We start from the raw sequence: 22,181 nt of genomic DNA on the forward strand, positions 1-22,181 counted from the left end.
CCCTGCTGTCTTGTTGAGCCGGCAATAATTACATAAAAAAAAAAAAAAATACCATCTAACACTCTTAGTCTAAATAAAACACTGTTCAAGCTCTCTCACCAAAAGTAATGAAGCACGGATGAAATCACCCAAGTGCTATAATGTACAGAGGTGTAAAGAGTACAGATATATCCTACTCAAGTAGACGTACTGTTACTTGATTGAAATTGTACTCAAGTATAAGTACAAGTAAGTCATGCACAAAATACTCAACTACAAGTAAAAAATAATGTAGGTAATAAAGTTACTCGTAACATTCACCCCCACGTTTATTTTTGGTAATAAATCTTACTACGGTTCCCTTGCATACAGTAAAAACATCTCATGTAAAAACTTAAAAAGGAGGAGATAAAATCTTGCACAATTGGAATTTATTTTTTATACAAATGCATCTGTATACTAAATAATTCTCAGATGAAGTATAGCTACATTTATGAACTCAAAAATGGAGAAAATAACCGGCTTTCAATGCCGTTTTAGCGCGGTGCGTTACGTTTATTCTGATTAGTCGGCTATGATGTGATGCATTGAATGTTGTCTGGTCATTTTGTTTTTTATAGATTCACAATATCCGTTGATCATTTTAAAACAAAGAATAATCATTTACTCAGTAACGGTTGGGTGTAGAAATGTAACAAATTACTTTTTTTAAAAAAAAATAAACATACTGAAGTACAAATAAAATTACTGATTTAGAAATGTACTAAAAAAAGTACAAGTACCCATAAAAGCAACTCAATTACAGTAATGTGAATATACTTGCAATCCGGTACTTTCACCTCTGATAATATATGTAATGCAAAAATTTTGTCTAATGAGTAAAGCAAACAATGTCAAATATGTATAAGTCATTCAGGCTCACTATACGTGCACACGCTTGTGTCCCAGTAGTAAAAAAAAAAAAAAAAACAGTCTCTTCATATCCAAGAACATGGCCTTCGCTCTAATGCATTTCCTTGTCAGAGACAAAGGGGTTTTAAGAATGGTGGATTTGGCAGGCTCTACCACTTGCAAGCAATATTTCCAACCATCCATCTAGCTACGATAATGGAGTGTCCTTGCCTTTCAGCGCCTGAAGGAGTGACCAGTTATCACAAGCCACCAGCTCTGTTTTTAATAAAACAGGATGAGGGAAGAAGTTAAGGTGAATTAAATGCAAGAAAGGTGAAAAATAATGGGTGAGGGTTTTTTTTTTTTTTTAATACAAGCCTTGGCCAAGGTAAATCTGATTCAGATCAGCTGTCAGGAGTTCTTCCTTTTTAGCATCTCAGGTTTTTTCTGTGAAGATAAATGTAACGCAATCAGATCTCACTTCAGACTGTGGAGAGGGGTGGAGAAGTGAGGGAAGGGGAGACGGCAAGAATTGGAGTGGAGAAATGAGGGAATGAGTGTTGGGCTGATGTAGCTAATAACCTAACTGACCTTCACGGAAAGTCAAATCGAAGGAGGAAGTAGTGTGTCACACAAAGCTACTACAGTTTAATCAAGGCATGTTTCCATCATGCTTGGATTTCTCATTGCTTTCAAATAAGAGCCAAGTAGATCAAATTCCCCTGTAGCTATGCTATGATGGATACCACTTTGATCAATCCAATTTAAGTATTTTGCATTGACTGAGCACAATGTCAAAGTTTCATGCAACAAGTCTAGAATCGTATTTACCTTCAACAAACAATTTTTCGTTTTTTTTTTTTACAGTTCGAGGAGAAAGCAATCAGCTAAACCTGGCAACACAGCATATCAGAATCAGAAATGTTTTTAATGGCCATGTACAGTTTTAAGGACAGTACAAGGAATTTGTCTTGGTAGTTGGTGCACAAAACAAACAACAAAAAATTAAAAAAAAAACAAAAAAAAAAACAAAGAACAACCCAGCAACAATAATAATAATAATAACGATAAATATAAAGGATGAGGGATAAATAAAGGATAGATAGAGAATAAAGGATAAATAGGATATATATATATATACAGTGCAGCATATGATATAATAATACCACCCCAGATAAGATGAAAATTAAATAAACAAACACCTCTCATGGCACATGTATGAACTCCAATTACAATATGGTGATACCAAATCTGCTTCAATTTAATCAGATTGGGGTGGTTACATCAAATTGTGTCGGATGTAATAATTCAAAGGTGCAATCTGCAATTTTTGAAAGCTAACCAGATTTGAGCTAGCAAGGCCACAAGCTTGAACGTGCATCTGAAATAAAAGTAATTGAGCTGTCCAACAGAAAGACGAAAACCTCTGCATCACTTTTCAAATGTGCACGCAGGAAAAGGGAGTGACAAAGGGGGCAGTGTGAGACGTGAAGGCATCCGATTGGTTCTTTCCATTCTGACCCAATGGCAGGGATTGGTGAGAGTTTTTACAGATTGAAGCTGCTACAGAGGTCTGATTCATTATGTTCTTTTCACCGACTACATAAGGTGTTGCGTAATCTCAGGATAGAAGGACCATTTCACCCAGTAACCTATGACAAAAAGTGTTTCTGAACAGGTTTGCAGAGTGCAATTTATGCCTTACTCCAAGACAGCGATTTCAATCATTCCTTTAACCTTTTCATTGCACACCTTACACAGATTCTTTTTTTTCACTACCTTTATCCTCAAAATTCCCCCAAAAACATTTGACAGTTGTATTTGATGTTTACAAAATGGCCAAAGTACGGAATGACTGTGCAAACGGGACTTCTTATCTCTTTGTGTTGGCTGTATGAAAGAGTGGCAGATTGGCGCCCTTTCCAAGATGTGCCTTGCCTAATGACTGAAGTCAGCTAGAATAGCCACCAGCAAACACCAGTGACCTTGGACACAATTCAGCCTCAATCGAGGATGAATGAATGAATCTTTTCCGAACCTACAATCTTCTATAGTAAATTAGGTGCAGAGTCCATAAATAAATAAAAAAAGCAAAAATGTGTAAACTATAACAGAATGAATATACAGTATATCCTTTTAAATGTTCAGGCCATATGTTTATGCTTTATTGAATATTGCTTTTGCCTATACATCAAAAACTAATCTGCTGCTTTATATTATGTGACATTTGTGTTCAAGCAGCAGAAAGGCTGACTAAAGCAAAAAAAAATAAATAAAAAATGTTTACAGCCAATATCAGTTGGAATTTAGAAATAAAGAAAAAATGGTTTCCTGAATAGTAGAATATCTCCAGGCCTTTCTTCTTTCGCAATCGAGCTTTTATCACATCTCTCGACTCTGCAGTCCATGGAGTATTCACTCACTACCTGATTGAAACACAGTCTCACGAAAACGCTCACAATGACAGCTGCACCTCTCTGAGGATCACTGAGGAATCTCACCATCAAGTTTTCCTGTCAACAGAGCCTGTAACACATGTCGCAGTTTTCACATCCGAATAGAAATGCTTTGTTGTGGAAAATACTATTTTACCAGAGAAGCAAATGTGGTCCAAAATGACAATTTTCCTATACGTCTTGCATGAGAGGTTCTTTGCATTTTGTCAAAAGCTTTAAAAAAACCAAACAAAACAAAAAAAACACTGCAAAGCAAAACAGGAAACAAGTTCTTAAACAGCTACTGTATCACATATGGCTAATAGAAAAACATGCATTTGTAAATAAAATAACCGTCCAGAAAAAAAACAACAAAAATGGTAATAAATCTAAAAGCTTTTAATTTTAACAAAGGCAAAACAGTCTATAGCAGATGTAGCTACATCCTTAGTGAGAAGCAATGAGAACAGCTTCTTTGTTTTAACCATTCTGAAGCTGTGCATGATCTGTGTATTCAATCATTTGATTTAAAAAAATAAATAAATAAAAAAAGGTGATCAGACAAGTACAAGCATTGTGTGTACCCTCTGAATATCCAACCGTGCTAGGTTACGCCTTTAAACTTGGTGTATATTTATTTATTCACTATTTCACATACCCAATCCTGGCATCAGATAAGATGTATTGCAAACAGGCAAAAATAAATCAATGTAAGCTTCTCTATTAGTTACAGAGAAACCATTCTGCCAATAATAGTTAATAATAAATAATAAATTACTCAAAATATTTGAAGTTAGAATACACAAAGTCTAAAATAGCCACAGGTGCAATTCATTGAGCGCCAGCATGCCGATATTAAATTCCTAAATCTAAGTAAATAAAACCTATTCCAAATGAGACATCAAACAGGTTTTCAGGACAATTGTCTGATGCAAGTCTGACGCAATTTGCATTAAAAATAAAATTGGACTGGAGGTCTAGTGGCCTCTAACTAAGCTACCTTAGTCAACTTGACCTGGATGACTTAAAAAGTTCTCAGACACGTTTGATGTAAATGATCACAGAAGAAGCTGAGCCAGAATTTCTGCTTTTTGTACCTTTGTAGCATACATTTTCAATCTTATACTCATACTTAAAGAGACAGCACTGTTCCAGAAAACCCAGTGCATGGGAGCCCACAGCATTGATGTGCATCGACTTTTAGGAATCCAGGGACAAAAGTATAATGATAAACTCACTGATTAATGAATACATGTAGTCTTTGTGCCAAATTACATTTTCTTGCAGCATTTTATTGAGTTCATGTGAACTCAATGCATTTAAAGCCATTAAAACATTAAGAAGAGAAGTGTGACAACATGTCAAAGGACTGGTCAGCTATTACCCCCAAGGACTCACAAACCACAGGAGGAAACACTTTCTGCCAGTTGTGCTTTTCCATTTGCTCAAGCCCTTCTAGCACATGCAACAACTCCCTGATGTACTCCAAATGACAGAGGAAAGGAAATTATCGAACACCAATACAATAAAGCTGTCTGGTAACTTAATAGGGCTGCTGAGTAGGGGCACTGTGGCCATCTTGGTTTGAGGCGATAATGAGAGTCATCATTCCCTCTTGGGCTGAAAAGAACCAAGTCCTCTCGGTGGTGACTGTGTAAGCACACATGCCTTTGAGTGTGCGCACATGAGCGTTATTCTTTAAGCTCCTCGAGTCCTTCGAGGCCCAATAAGCAAACAGCACAGTGCTTTAACAAAGCCAGGGAGATCTTCCAGAGAGTACAGCTTGGGAGAGATCTGTGAAAAATCCTGTTCATTAAATCAGGCTAAAGTCCAAATATTGACTTTGTGTGCTTTAGGGACACACAAAACATAGACTGTCCTATATATCATATTACAGGTCCCTAAACTATTTATATGTTTGGGGAATTTGACTCAACCAAAGGAACATGTTTCACAGCAAACATAAAAGTAGCTTCTGTTAATGGAGCTCAACTGAAATTTAGATCCAATAAGCAAGCCTGCAGTAACATTTGTAGAAAGAGATACTGTGTGAGGTGTTGTGATACCACCCGACTACCACAGATGAGAATAATTCATCAAACTGGATAAAAGGCTACTTTCTTGTTTATCAAATTTACCAGAGGGGCTTTTTTAAGAAATACAGTTGTAGAAAATTTTGGTACACTGGGAAAGGCTTTGTGAATGATAAAAGAGACCCAAAATTCAAAACGAACTAACAAGAAAGCTGACTAAGAAGCTTCTGCACTACCATTTTTACAGTCCAGTTGTTAACACTGAAAGGAATCTAGAAAATAATATAGGGAAGATTTATTGGGACACACTACATTGATGTGGGCTGTAATCTGTAGACACATTCCCTGGTACAGTGATTGAGATCTATAAAACCACTAAAATAAAAAATTAAATTATCCACGGTTAACCCCTAACACTAATTCAAAGAAAAAACAATCAATGAAAACAAGCATAATGCATTAGTTAAGATGAACAAATACAAATTAAGTTTTCCATTATACAAATGATTCAATTTGGAAATAAAAAGGATATAGGGCCAAAGACTTAGATTTTAGCCAAAACACTCTATGGCCACCTGTATTAGATGGTGAAAATGTAGAGGCAATCCTTTGACACTGTTATTTATGGCATAGTCCTTAATAAACGTGAAAAAATAAACTTCTCTTTACAGGGGTTCTCAGCTGGTTTTTGATCATAACTGAGGTCTTGGTCACAGTGTCTAAAACTCCATGTTAAATACAAGACAGGCACTCCACAGGGATCAATTTTGGGGACCCTCTTCTGTATTTTTGTTAGTAAACTTCCTAACATCTGTAGAGAGGCTGATGATACGGCTATATGCTGACGATGCGGTCATTTATGTCTATGAAAAAACTTAATTGAAGGCTATAAAGAAGTTAAGCAGGCAACTGGTTCGTATTGCTTAATAAATTGCTTGTCTTTAAATTGTTGAAAACTGTTTCTCACTGCGGCACAAATCATGAGACCAAATCAAAACCAAACCCTCAAAGTGGACAAATTCAAATATTCGGGAGTTGTCTTGGACTCCCTTACAACGTGTATTGCCCATATAAGTAAAGTAACCAATTCTGTGAGAAGTAATCGCCATTTAATAAGACCTTTTCTCTCAAAAGCGGTGCCAAAATAAATCTTACTACAATAATTTTATTCCATTTTTTTATTTATTTTTTTATCAGTCTGAGGTCAGGCCAATCAGTCAGCATAAAAAGTCAATGATCAAAAGCAGATAAAATGGCATTTAAGAATTTGAGAAAAAAAAATGTAATTAGTTGTATTTTTGTTTCATTAAATACTTTTTTTTTTTTTAGTATTAATGTTTGAATGCACCATCGACCTTGTTACACACGTAGTGGGTAGCATGAAAAATACCACTGCCCCAGTGTAACCACCAGTGGAGCTGCCAGTGGAAACTGCAGGACAGCAAAACTTAAAATGACATTTAGTTTAGGAGCACGGCTCTGATAGATCTGAAGCATTTTAACCTTCAAGTATAAAAATGGCTCAGTTCAAATCAGACCTGTGAATGTTAGACGGTAGTACGAAGTAAAAACCTCCATATAGATGTATTGTTTTGATGTACAAGTATATTGACTATGTGTTGCGTTTGTGTCATTCTATTGTTCCCTCTGTGTATGTGACTCTGTAGGGACCTGGCCTTCAAATTAGCCTTGAGCTATGAGACCAATGAATAATTTATCTTTACCAAACATATTGCTGTAATAATGAGTATTTCTCTGTCGCCTTCACAGGTTGTACATGAATAAATACATTAAATACATAACTGCGGAGCAGTATTATCGCAAAATGTATCAAAAGGATTTTAAATAGTGTAACACATTGGCATAAATGGTAAAGAATGAATAGACCTTTTCAATGTATGAAAATATTGTTCATTATGTTTTAAAAATTAATTATTTCATTGTGGAGGTGTTGAACTTTTTAGCACAACTTCGAAAATGATCAAGAGTAATTAAAAAGAAAAACATGTTTTTCATTCATGGTCATGTATATTGTCAGACACGAGTCAAGCGGTAAAAAGAGTAACGCACACATTTCAAAGCAGAGCACATTTTCACGAACAGAGATTTCAGCAGCTCTCTGCGCTCATGGTGAATGCATAGTTCATGAATAAAAGTCTTCTCAAAAATAATCAAAAATATATTCAGAGGAAAAACTCTAATCCAATTAGGGTTGGTAACAAAAACCAAGTGTCTAAATCAAATAGACACTGGAAACTAAATATAGTAGTCCCTCACCATAACGCGGTTCACCTTTCGCGGCCTCTGTGTTTCGTGGATGCTTTTTACAGTGCAATTTTGAATGCATTTTTTTTTTTTACAGTGTCTGAACGCGCATTGTGTTCTGTGTCCTGATTGGCTAATGCTGCGTACGCCCACCAGCGATACACATCCAACTCGGTGAGTTTCACTGCCTGCTGAAGCGAGGAGCTGCTCTCCTTTTTCTCCTCTCATAAACATAAACCACTAGTGAAAAAAGCCGGTGATTAGCGGCTAATGCTAACCTAGCTCAGTGCTACAGAAAGAACTTACTACCACCTCCTCGATTATTCCACTCCACGCCAAATCCTTCCTAGTCTGGTCCTGGTTATAAAGGCTCTGTCATACAGCTGTTGGTGGTCACACACAGCTTCTACTCCATGGTTGAATGGGTGAACACTAGACTGGTGTCTGTGTTGACGGCCTGACGTCATCGTCAACAAAGACTCTGATTGCGTTCAGCATCAATGTCTGATCACTAGCAGTGTGACTCAAAGTGTTGTATGTTTGAAAACAGGTTTATGCTTTAAAATCTACGAAGGTTTGAACTTTGAGTGTTTAAACGAGAGAGAAATGTTAATTCCTGTCTGAGAAAAGTGTACAAAGTGTGTGGTGAGGGGTTTTACAACCTTAAGACATGTATAATTGTATAATATTGCAGGGGCTACTGTAAATAAAAACCATTTGAAAAAAAAAAACATTTCCTGATAATGTATGATGAACTTTACAAAACCATCATTCTCCACAGCCCATTACACAATACAACAAAATATAAATATGCTTATGATTAAAGTCTTTTGTGTCAGTATGAGTGACAACATGACTTTGCTGAGCAATGCTGTTGTTGTTCAGGAAAATTAGTGCACGATGACAACAATATATGAGTGACCCTCATTCACACTCAAGAGACTTTTGGTTAACAGGGACTCGACTGTGTTTATACCTCTGTGGTGTTAGCTTTTCCCCATTTGCTGATGGTGGGACCCAAGGGTGCATAACAAGCAATAAATATTTGATGCAGCAAAAAACTAAAGAGTACAACATCTGCGATAGCTGCATAAAAAAAAAAACACAAATATAAATAATTCAAAGTTTTTTTTGTTTTTTTTTCCTTTTTAGCAGTTTTTGAAGGATGCCAGTACATTCAGCATTATCAGAATATGAATGTTAACTCCATAATCTATAAAGATACACTAGAAATGTGTGATGTTTTGATGATTTTTAGCCATTACAGTGGCTTGCAAAGAGTTAAACAAAAGATAAGAAAACTGTCTAAATGCATAGTTTGTGTGCATTACATTGATTGCATTTCTCCCAAACCAATTTAAATTTTAGCCAAAACACTACTGGTATGGCTACCTGTATTGTATGGTGAAAATGTAGACAAAATCCTTTGACATTGTTATTGACATATTCCAGTATAAACTTTTAAAAAAAAATGACTTCTCTCAACAAGTTCTCAGCTGTTTGTTTTTTTTTTTTTGTTTAATCATATCTGAGGTCATGGTCACAGTGTCTACTAAACTAATGACATATTATATAAATATTTGATGAAGCAAAAACTAAAAAGAACAACATCTGCGATAGCTGCAGTAAAAAAAGAAAAAACAATTTTTTTTTTCCTTTTTAGTAGTTAAAAATGCTAGTACATAAATGCTTTTACTGCTTGTAAGACAATATGCAACGTAAAAATCATTATTACGATCCACAAATGTTGACAGAATATAGAATGTAAAAAAAAAAAAAAAAGTTCGAAGTAATTAAATAGATTACGTAGTTTATACTATAGAAAAAGTTGTAATAACTTAATTTAGTCAAGTTGATGAAAGATGTTCTTCCTTTTTGAGGAACTAACAATTTTTGAGTAATTGGAACTATATAAGTAAGTAAGCATAACTTAAAAACATAACTTCAGTACAACTTAATAGAATTAAGTAATTACAAACTAAGAATAATAAAGTCACATTGTTTCAAACTGGGATTATTTAAAATATGTACTTAATGTATATATCACTTTAATTTACTGTTATCATAAAGCACAAGTAGCCAGTCACACAACCTTCTAAGTTCTGGAAAATTTTGACTTTTAAGTGAATCAGCTTCAAAAAATTGAGGCAATCAACTGCCTTAATTTTTTTTAGCTCTGGTAACTTATTTGGGTTTACAGTGTGCAGAGGATTTCAGCGTTTAATAAATGCTATTAGAATATGAATGTAAACTCCATAATCCCTAAAGATTTGTGCTGTTGGATTTTTATCCATGCATTAAGATTGCAGTGGCTTGCAAATGGTCAAACAAAAAATAAGAAAAGAGTCTAAATGTATAGTTCATGTGCATGATCCAAGGAAAACAAATAGGGAGTAGAAAAATATGCATAGCATAACCCTTTAACTAACTATAGCATTCACAGTGATGAGCGAGATCATCACTGTGAATGCTATCAGTTATTTATTTCAGAGAGAACAAAAAGGCCTTTAAATGAAAGAAGAAGATGGGGGTAGTCTAAGTTTATAAAGCTCTCCCGCCCTGTGTTGACACACTGTCGTTGGTAACAAAGAGTGTAAGAAAAACCAACATCATTAAGATTCAATGGTGTGCAAGCGGAGCAACACAAGCAAAACTCTGCTAACCCCCAGATGACTATCAAGCACTGTGTTTTCCAAGCATGGAGGTAATGAGACAAATACTTATTACTCACACACAAAAATGGCAGGAATATTAGCATCGCATTAGCACTTGAATGTAATGATGTCGTGAGGACAATATGTTAGTGTTACTCAGCCAAACTGTATTTAAGCACACAGAAAAAAGAAAAAGTGGATTACACTATTTCACAGAAGCAGGTTAAATCAAAAATGAGCACAGATGAAAAGTGACAAATATTTTCTGAAGATAAAGTAAAAGAAAATGGTTATTACTAGAAATGGTGCCATCGGTACTCACTAAAGGGGTGCAAGGGGTCCAATATTCAGGGTTCAGCTCGGCTCGTGGACGGAGGTCCAGATATTCAGGGTTCAGTTCAGTTCGGGCACGAGTTAATGTTCCCTTCATGAAAAATTGAAAGAAACATTTGTTAGAAAGGGTTTTTTTTTCTAGTTTGGTGGTCTTTGCTTTATAAGGACATATAGAAATACCCCCCAACAGTGCAATGACAAATACTCCAATACCCATCAACAATAGACTAGATTCTCTTTGCTAACATGTTTGACACTGATGGACGCAAGCATTAATTATCAAAAATCATTTCATGCAATAGAAACAGGCTGAAAAAGAAAACTTTTTATTGAAAATGAAAAATGCCAAAAACAGGAACAACCCAGCTCCATGTTGCTGTTGCTTCGACCTGCTGCCTTAAATGACAGGCCAGTGAATGGACTGAATACACCAGGCCCCATGAGGTCTATGATGTATACTGTAATTATCTGGTGATTCTCAAAATGGCTCCGTGTAATGAGGCTATGCTGCATAATGCCCTGAGCATAAATCACTGTCTTTAACACACTTCCAGATGACCAACAACAACAACACACAGGAGAGGAGAAATGGGTTATCTGGGAAGCATTGGTGCATTCATTCTCCAGGTCTTATCAGCAAACAAACCCAAACTTATTCCAGACAGTTTTCACTCTCTTAAAACTCCTAAAACTGGCTTCTCTTCGCTTCTTTCGGGCGGTTAATCTGTTTATGGCTTGAACAGCAATGTATTCAAGGCTCACAGAGCTTTATTTTGCTCTGCACCACAGGTGGAGACTTCTTCATTGAAGATACGTTTGGCTTAACTTTGTTGAATGGCAACATGCCATTCACTCTGTCAGACCATGTGGTGCCTCCATTGTCTGAATCACAAGCCAATTTGAAACACCCACACTATCAGCCTGCACCATTTTTTCAGGAGTTATAATATAGAAAATGTTGCAGAGATGTATTCAGGTAAACAGTCAAAATAGAGGCGGAACGATGTACAGAGTTTACAATATGACACAATAGACCAATGGTTCTCAAACGGGTTCTGTTGTTTCCCCATAAGAGTTGACCCTTTATTGGAAAAGGTAAACATTTTGGACTATTTCACATTTCACAGTAATAATGAAGTTATTTGAGTGCAAAGAAAAAAATATTGGAAAGAAGTACTAAAAAATGTAATATTAAAAGATATTTTTTATTACAATTTTGATTACGCAACACAATAAGCACAACTATAATATCACATTGCACTCTCACCTTAAAACAGCCGTTCCTTAGGGAGGGCTGGTGATGGTCAAAATTATGCAATTAAATAAACAAAACAAAACATGCATTGCTGTCGTTAAAAGATTGCACTTTATGTAGTTTTGACCATCGACAGCATGTGCAGGAGAAAGGTTATTGGAACCTTTCCACATCATCAGCAGGGAACTCAGGGTCTCAGGCGTTTCGCCCCTTAACCTGAACACCTCGCCTGAGGGGGGCAGCGAAGACTGACTAGCCTTCACTTGCAGGGCTCTCTTCAGCCACAGCCATCTCAAGCTGGACTCGGCTGCTGCAGCTATGTCTTTGGTGGCTCCAGGCCCACTCTCTGAAGGAAGTAGCGCACCAATTTTGCTGGGAAACCGCGGCAGCCGACTTCAATGGGGTAGCTGGTTGCATGCCACCCCTTTAAAACAGCTTCATCAACCAAGTCTTGGTACTTGGCTTTTTTCAGATGGTGGGACGTGGCTAGCCTCTCTTCCCAGGACACCGCGATCACAGCCATTATGATGGTTTTCGTGCTTCTGGATAAAAGGACCATATCTAGTCGGAGTGAGGTCACTGCCACGTCCTGCGGGAAGACAAGCTTCCTCTTCAGGTCCACTTTCAACTCCCAGTCAGAAGCTTGTTGCAAGGTAGAGGGTGGGTTCTTGGCCACCTTGCTGTTCTTGTGAGCCTTGTCTCCTTTCCTCACAAAGGATGTGGCTTTAGGTGGTTGGGCATGCTTGTTGTTGGCTTCGACTCGCTGCTGCTCCACCCATTTAGTACAATTATGTTGTTGAGGTATTAAAAGAGAGGAGTGGGTAAGTTTGGAACATATCAATACACTTGATACACCTGTTTTTTTATTGTTATTTTAGAACTAATAATTCTGAAAGTAATATAATATGCTAATTGCATATTAAAAATGAGCATAGCCTGAAGTATTTTTTTTCCTCATCTGTAAATAATAATGTTCCTCCACAGCCTTACTATGTGCAATATTACTCATTGTAAAACCCAAATTACACATTTATTTATTTCTGTACTGTCTATTATTTTATTTATTTTTCATACATTTTATTTTTACCTTAATTTTTCCTTTCTGTGTTTGTATTTAACTTTCTTGTTTGCTTGCTCTTTGTGTCTTTGGCTGCTGTAATGTGTGAATTTCCTCACTGTGGGATAAAATAAAGGATAATCTAATGTAATCTAATTAATTATTCAAGCTAAATGTAATTGTTCAAGTCAGACAATAACTTAATTTACAACAACAGTATTGTAAAAATAAACAAGCAAAATATGACTCCATAGGTGCACTATTTACTGATCTAATTCTTAAGTATATTTAGTAGTTGTCCTATGAAATGCTTTTGTGGGTGGGACTGTATTACGCCATGAACCATTTAAAGCTCCTCCCAAAAAGAAGATGTTTCCTCCTGTTGGAAATCCAACTATAATCACAAATGAAAAACAAAAATATGGCACATGGCACTCACGTGGGAGGATGTAGTGAGATGTATGAAATTTGCATACAGTATTGTTTATGTTCCAGATAGAAAATAAATCAAGTCAACAACAAAAGTGAATATTTCAGAGGGGATGCAAGAGTGTGACGTGAGATCGACAGCAAAGATATTTGAAAAGGCGGGGGTGTTCACGAGCTAATAAATACAAAAGCAACAGTAGATGATGATCACTGTGCCACAAAATGGAAAAACTATTGACATGATAATTTCAGCTTTTATATTTTATCTCTGAGAATGAGCAGTTTTTGACTCTATCCCAAAGAAAAGTGTTGCACACGTCAACAGACATTATTTCCTCCCGTGAGCAATTGAAAGGTGGCTGTTTCTGTCAACAACAAGCCATGAAACTGCGGCAAAGTAATAGGCAAATTGCTGTTTTACATTCACCAATTCAAAGAAAGGACTTTAAAAGTGATAGTTCTAAGTATCCAGACAGTTTCTGACGAGGTCGACTCTACGCAGGGGCAAGAGGGGGCAGCGCCCCCTCAAATCAAAATTTTAAAAGTAGCAGAAAAATCAGCCGAAAAGGGGACACATAGACGATATAGTATCACCTTCCTCTCGTCTGTCTCTGTCCCTCCGCTGTGAGCGCACACAGACACCTCCCCCCAGCCCTAAGTAAACATCCAATCACTGTTAGAATGCAAAAGAGTCTCGACGTAGCCGGACAGTGCGGTGTCAGGTTCCAGCATGGCCACGGAGCGATAAGACTTTGAAGAAGCAGCTGCGTTTTCTCAGCCACAAGTGCTGTGCACTGCTTTGTTTCATTTAATCACAGCAGTTTTTACAAAGCAAGCTTAATTATTTTCCACTCAAGCTTCCTGCAGCTCACAAAGAGAAAGTTAATGCTGTGTAATGAATCCGTTTTTCAGAGCTTTTAAAAAGTGTAGTACTCCTGTGGAGTGGAGAGAAAGGAGATTTTTGAACTGTTCAGTTGCAAACAAAAAACAAAACAAAAACATTTTTTTTAAAGAAAACGTAAAACTTTCTGTTCTATATCTGTTGTGTTTTATAAATTAGTTTGAGAACTTTTTTTTATTATTATTCATAAGACTACCTTTCAGTTTTGTAAATATTGATCACAGTGTGTGCAGTCTTACTTTAGGTTAAAATGTATTATAGAATTAGGCCATCCAGTTAAGATATATGTTATGTTGGTGCATGGTTGATAAAATCTGAATGAAAAAATCTCATTTTATTTATTCATTTTTCCGTTTCCCCCCTTGACAGATTGCCACCTTATTGTGGTCAGAGGGCTTGCATGCCTCAGTGACCTTAAGAGCTCTACCAGCAGGAGCTTAGTCTTCAGGTGGGACACCCAAGTCGGACAGGTCTGAAGGTTGAGGCCTGACTAAGTGCAATCCACTTCACTAGGTTGGGGTTGGACACAGTCAACCACCCAATTGAATGAAGAAAACACCACTACGATAAGCACAGGGGAAACAAAGTGCTGGAACATGATGTGTACATATGATGTCCCCTTAACATTTTTGACTGCCCCCTCATGTATGCCTGCCTACAACCGGCCCTGCATTCAGATATTAGAGTGTGAAGAACCATAAATAAAAAACACATACAACCAGCTCAAAAATACACATACAGTGCATCATCAAGGAAACAATAACACTGTGTAGGGACAAAACACATTCTAGATTAGCCACGGAACATCTTTTTGTATTATACTTTTTAGTTTTTATTTTCCAACTAATTAGGGGCCGGTGAACCTCCTGTTATCCTGCATGTTCTTCTGCTTTGTCTGAGAAAAACCCTTGTTCCTACGTGCAAAAAAAAAGGCCAGTAGTAGTCATAAAAATTACACTACAGCAAGTCTTTGAAGTTTAAAATTTTGAAAATGACCAAAAAAATCTACCATATACAGGTTTACAACTTCATGCAAAATGTAGCAACAATATCACAGAGGCTGTTGTCAATGTAAACTCATTGCAAATTATGATTTCCCATTAGTTTTTTTAAACAACTCCCACAATTGTTGCTCAATTGATACCAAACTTGCTCCTGCACATCTTCATACTGTCCTACACAAATAATCCACAGACATTTTTGATTTATCAAAAATTGAGCATGGAGTGCATCCAAACACTTGTGAATTCTGGATAAATACAATTGCAGTGTTCATATTAAAAAGTACAACAATTTTTAGTGATTGTAGATAATAACCAAAATTGTATCTCAAAAAGTAAATTTTCTATAGCATTTTGAATTTCACTCTCATGTGAACAACTGAAGGCCATGCTGTAAAAATGTCAAGCATATTTTTTTAATTATGGAGCCAATAATTAATTGTTAAAAATAAATTACTAACATTTTAATGTTGCCTATATGCAATACGTGTGTTTTAAGATTGTTTATTTAATTACAATTATTGACAGCCATTTGAAACCAGCCTTTATGCGCCAACAGCTGCCGTCCTGTTTTGCCTAAAATTGCCTGGCCCTGACTATTGCTACGCAGCAGCTATAACTCAAGTAGTTTTCATGAGGGTGCAAGCAACACTCCAGGAAACAGAATTTAAATAGTATCCAATGTAAATCATGATTGGCCTTGTTTCACAGTAAATAGAAAGATTAGAAGATCTCAGGGACCTTTCAAAAAGTAAACCTGATCTTAAACAAGTACGTAATAAGCCAGAAGAAAATTAATTTTAATGAGCAACATGTAAAGGTATATCAACATTGTGCTGAAAGACTGTGGACCTGTAAAGCTGCACTGTTGAATTCACTCTTTTGCTTGGAGCTAAGGAGATGAGTTTCATTAGGCGGATAAAACACACTTTAATTAGCTTTACCATTAGTCTACTCCTGCCAAGCCTTCCCAGTCAAAGCAGACCTTTAATTCTGTTTAATTACCTTGGAGATACCACTGCATGCACTCCTTGACATCATAAGACAACAGTTATTTCTCAACAAGTGCCGTTTGTGTGTAAGCGTGTGTAGAGGAGCATGATGTTTATCTTGTGACAAGGGGTAAGACTCATGAGGAACAACACTGTATTTATCAGTATGTGGATGACTTATTCAAGGAGTTCCTCAGGCATTAACTTTACTATTATTTGTTGTTTATCAGCTGATCTCAAAGATATATCCATGTAATTAGTCAACTAAAAGGGTAACCTGATTATTTCTTAAAGGAGATTAATTTATCAAACGTGCAGGCGACAGTACGAGCAAACTATAGGCAGGTCTGAACTATAATACACTGCACAGCAGAAAGACACCTTGAAGGAGCAGTATTATGAAAATTTTACTTTATAAAGGTTTTGCTACAGTCGTCTTTTTAGCCTCATTCAGAGGGCCAAAGTTGAAAAAGTTATGTTTCCTCCCTCCCTTGCTATTCTACATTTTGTAAAAAAAAAAAAAAAAAAAAAAAAAAATCAGCTCCAAACTGGCGAGTTAGATTTATCTCGCATTGTGATAACTCTGCGGAAACTCCTCCTCCTGGCAATCCTGGCTCCTCCTACTCTACTATAAGAACGTGAGCTCCTCCCTCTCAAACTACCTCACAAATAAAACAAACACCGTGGTTTAATGTAGAACTAGTACAGTGCCCGTTGAAGTATATATTCATATAGTGGTAGCTTAAGTAGAGTTAAGCTACCACGATTTAAAGGAAGTTTGGGATCACGGGAATTATTTTAAATAACCATGAAAGATTAAATAACCATTAAATATGAACTTAAATAACTTTTAGCAGTACAAAAATGTTTTTAATACTGACCTTTTTGTAAACCCAAACAAATTGCGACACAGTGACGTCATGAACCAGGAACCGGAAGTAGCACGCTCAATACCGCGCTCATTACCGACAGTACCGTAATCTTAAAATAAAGGTTTTGCAACACCAAATTCCTCCAAAATAATGGATGCACACACTCGTGGTATTTGGAAGCCGCAGACTAAGTTTCAGGTCGAACTCCTAGCGCGTCAGGAAGATATTCGCTCCACAAACACACACACGTAAACCTTTGCTGCTTTATAGATACATTATATTTTGTCATATGTAAAGCTACATACATGAAATCTGTCCTCCGCATTTAACCCCTCACTGAGGAGCAGTGGCCAGCAACGGTGTAGCGCCAGGGAGCAGTTAGGGTTAATATAAGGGACTGATCAACATCCCACAGTGATGAACCAGGGAGATTAGAACCAGTGAACCTATGATTACAAGCCTGCTTCCTTAACCACTAGTCCCTTTATCCACAGATAATATATTTACGTTCAGTATATACATAATCTAGTTGATAGATAATCCGAAGAGCAGTGTGATCACTCACAATCAGATTCATTTTTAGTAGCCGTTATATCGCCTCATATCGCCTTTGACATGATCTGACGTGTTTGTGACTCAATGCGACAGTGGTCGGACAAAACGGTTGACTATCGTCTTAAATGGACGAGTTATGTGGTCAGAATATGTGCGGATGACAAGAAAGTGACTTAGCAGCTCAATTACAGGATCATCTGACTGCTCTGTGGATATCGCCCACTATTGGTTGATATATTACAGCCAAAATCACCCTGTCCTTATAGCAGACTAGTTGCCTTACAATCAGATCTTTGATGTCCTAGAGTCCCATAAAGTATCTGTAACATCAAGTTGACTATGACAAATAACAAAAATACACCTGAATGAAAACTATACCAAAATACATTGATGAATCCGTTAACTGATAAAAACTAAACCATAATTTTGTGACACGGGAAAAAAATCCAAACAGAACTCTGGTTTCACGCATTGATCACATCTACCTGTCTGTGAAGTGTATTTACAAACATTAAAACCATCTCATAGCAGGTTGTTCAATGATAATGCTGAATATTTTAGTCGACCATATCAATTAGTTGACTAAAACTAAAACTGAAATGTTCCTCATGACCACATTTTGACTAAGTTGCATTTTAATGAACACTGGCTGGTAAGACAGTCAAAAACATCTGCGATAACTCTGATTTACAAACAAGATCTGTTTTGGACGCAACATTAAACTTAATGTTTATGGTTCCCAGTGTTAAGCGCATCCCACACTTCACTATGCACATGTACGTATTTACATTCCCATTTAGTTTGGATGACAGCAATACTTGCATTTTATGATAGAAAGGCCATGAATTATATGAAATATACTTGCAAGTGGACCTGAGGTGTGTTTGTGTGTTATAAAAAATAATACAAAAAAAAATTACCAATTACAATGCAGATTAGTTGTCGAAAAAAAATTTAAAAAAATATGCCGGATGTGTTTGTGCTTTGTTTTGAAAGAACAAAAAGAAAAGGTTTCACCCTCCACTCTGTGCTCCTCCTGCTTCTACTGTACTAATGCACACACACAAAGAATATTCTCCAAAAGAAAAGCTCACCATGTTTAAGATTACAAAGGTGTGCTGATGGAAACTGTTGTGAATATTTTTTTAGATATGATTAAGTTAATCACAGATTTCTAACCACATGTACATACTGTACATTGCCAAACACAATTATGCAAAGTGTTTTCAAAGGGGAAGTAAAGATTTTACGCTGTGTTACATGGCTATTGAATGATTTCGCTCTGTACGGTAAATGAATAGAAAACAAATGAGGTTAAAGTCTGGTGACATGATAAATACAATCCTGATCGATTAAATGGTTAAAAAAAACACAAAAAAAGAGAGAGAGAGAGAGCATTCCTGCATTCATTTGAAGCTGTCATGTTGTTACAGTTTAATTCTTGAACCACAGAGAAGCATCGATTCTTCCTGGCACCCTGTCCTTGTCATTACTGTCGATGCAGAGGCCAACCCCAACAATACTCAACAACCGCTAATGGCTTCAAGCAATTCAGCCGGACTTCTGACGGAATTCGAATTAGTAGATTTCAGGAATTTGAAGTGCGGGGGATGGAAAACATCCGACTTTGAGTTGCACAGAAAAAAAAGATGCATTACCAAAACATTTCATGACTGCACAGTTAGAGTAACCTTTCTTCTAAGACACCGAAATGAGATCGAGGCGATAGACAGGTCAACTTTTCTGATGAAACATGCTGCAACTACAATAATATCAATGGAAGAGAATAAACAGTTCAAGTGTTTGCTCAAAAATCTGACGGGTGAAAAAACATTGTTTCCTTTATTTTTTTGTTTCGGCTCTTTCTTTCGTAAGAAATCCTTTCATCTCTCAAGTAAAAAGGATTAATCTCACTGGGAGTCAGTTTCTGGTTCTGGCCTCATAATAGTGTTATATACATGAAGCTCTACCAAAGGAAAGATCCACAAAAATAGAAAAAAAGTTGCAGTATGGCAGCAGTTTTTTTGTTGGGTGGTTTTCTCTTTAACACTTTCTTTTTGGCTTCAGTTCCTGCAGGTAATTGTGTTTCCCCTTATATGACCTGTGATAATCTAAAGTATCTTGAGGTTCAGATGGATTTGTAAATTGTTTTAAAGTAGCCCTCAAGTAACTGCTGATTTGAATGTATAAGTGTGTTGCACCGCTCATCCCATGTAAAGGGCCATCTCCATGCCAACAGTGCACTGATGGCCTGTTAATGGAGCACTTCTTCTGAAGCTGAGCAGCCCACTTACACGTGTCCTTTGAAAATGCACCAACAAACATCTCCCACAACAGGTAAACAGACAATGCTGACAATCCATCTGTGTGCTTACCCAAATTAGCGTTCCTTTGTCAGAGGAATCATCTTCTTTATCAATAAATTCATTCTCTAAATCTATAACTTTTTGGATCCAGGGACCCGCAAAAGCCGCACCTCAAACACAATTTACTGCCATTTGTAGCCCTAAAAAGTTATAATCTATTATTGTAACATTTCAACCTAAAGCTGCCCACGGGGTAGCAAAAATCATACTATAGGCCTCATAGGTCAATGAATCAAACACTATTTACTAAAGAATGAAGAAAAAAATGGTTGAAATTGTGACTTGAATTTTCACTCATTGCATTGTGGGATGTAAAGTTGTGGAGACGAGTGCATAGAAGTATTTTTATTTCATTCAGAAATCACGGGATTACCGAAAGCAAACTAGAACAAAAATAGTGTCAAACTAATCACGGTCCTCCTTGTCTGGCAAAGAAAAGCAAAAAATCATGGTAAGAATAAAGTAAAAACACTAACATCTGTTTTCAAGACTCCACATCCCACAAGGCAGTGCGCAAAAATGTCATCAAATGGAGTGTTTAGAGAATGGAGATGAAAGCAAACTTTCAAGTGGCAATGTGAACCTTTTTTTTTTATTTCTGGGGGGGAACTGATGTTCGATTCATTGATCTATGAGACATACACAATGATTTTAATCAACACTAAAATTTTTGGGTAGCAGCTTCAGATATTTAGGATCTTTGAAAGGAAAAATTTACTTAGAGTACCTTTACTATTCCCGTATGTTACATAAAACGTGTGTAACGTATTACCAACAAACATATACTGTATGTGTCAACATTATTTTTTTACTTATTTGCACGGGTCCTCAAACCGTATCTTGAGAACCACAACTCTAATTGATACTACCGAGTTCATCCCAGCTGACTCAGGGTACAAGTTGGAGTACACACCCTGGACAGGATGCCAGTCTATCACAAGCTGGGATTCAAATACAGATTTTCTCAAAATAAATGCTATATTTCTAAATGTCGACAAAGGATAATTGCGCTTTGAATGTGTTTCCATTAAAGACTGTTTTGGACAGGAGACTCATAACTCCCAAGAAATCTCATCCCGCGGGACTTGTTTGCAGGAAAACGGACGCTCAAACACTCCTTACAACACTCCGTATTCCTATTCTAATGTGGCAGTAATGATTATGAAGTATAATGCTAAGAAATATCCCGTCTCTTGTGTTTACACGTACCGCGCCATGTTTTCTCTGAGAGAAGTGGTCATGTGACCAGATATATTATGTTCTGTGACGTTTATTTTGGAATAAGTGTTCCATGACGCTTTTGCGACACATTTCAATATCGAAACATCTGAAATTCCTCCTCATTAAAGCGTAAAATCTTTTTTGCGATATTTGAGCGTTTCTTCGAAATTCAAGTTTCCATTACCAGTTTTTATTGCGCCATATAGATTTTGCGCATTTACAAGGGTAATGGAAATGCAGCTACAGTCTAACAGATGGTGAGTGCCATTGAAATTCCAATAATTTCCCCTCACTCTTAATTTAAAGTGTTTGTGAACTGGGGAGCTGGAAGCATCGGATGAACACGTAAACTCAAAGAAACGACCCTGTCACACTTAAGAACTGACATCCAAGATCAATTTGCTGTGAAACTAAAGTACTAACCACTATAATCCACTAAGCAGTCCTACTAGGACTCTAAAATAATGTCATATTGAATTGATGAAATAAAAGAGTACTGAACCTTTGTAAGGTTTTGTTTCGGAGTTGCCAGTGTTATGTAATTCAAAGAGTTCCTTTGAGACAACTATTAGACGGAACTTTCTCAGATTGTTGTTGAGTCAGGTGTTTCAAAATGTTTTACAGCCTTTTTTTTTTTTAACACCACCGAGACATCATCTCTCCATTGCCCTCCCTATCCTCTTTGCTTCCGTCTTTGTTGCTCCGTAGAGTTTTTCTTCAATTTGGGGCCGCTGCTTAGTTTCCTGAGAGATCAGTGAAATAAAGAAGTTGTTGAGGTGGAAAATACTTTACGCAGCATTTTACCCTGAAACCTGACAATGTCTTCACCCATAAAAGTAAAATGTGCCCACCTTTAGACCTTTTCCACCTCAACCTTATTAAGCTTAACTGTAGACAATGACTGGAAGAATAGTTGTCAAACCTTAAAAGGTATCAAAAGTC

The 22,181-nt window shown here is 36.7% G+C and overlaps 1 protein-coding gene across 2 annotated transcripts in view; it reads right to left on the reverse strand.

The window, feature by feature from the left end:
• The window catches only part of pcdh9 (protocadherin 9), a 240,541-nt gene that overhangs the window by 162,671 nt on the left and 55,689 nt on the right, over positions 1-22,181 (reverse strand). For both annotated transcript variants that reach the window (XM_028477262.1, XM_028477261.1), the window contains exon 3: positions 10,580-10,681. In XM_028477262.1, coding sequence (XP_028333063.1) covers positions 10,580-10,681 — 102 coding nt within the window. The remainder of the gene's footprint in view (positions 1-10,579; positions 10,682-22,181) is intronic.

This window comes from Gouania willdenowi, chromosome 3 (assembly GCF_900634775.1).
Source record: "Gouania willdenowi chromosome 3, fGouWil2.1, whole genome shotgun sequence".
Lineage (NCBI taxonomy): Eukaryota > Metazoa > Chordata > Actinopteri > Blenniiformes > Gobiesocidae > Gouania > Gouania willdenowi.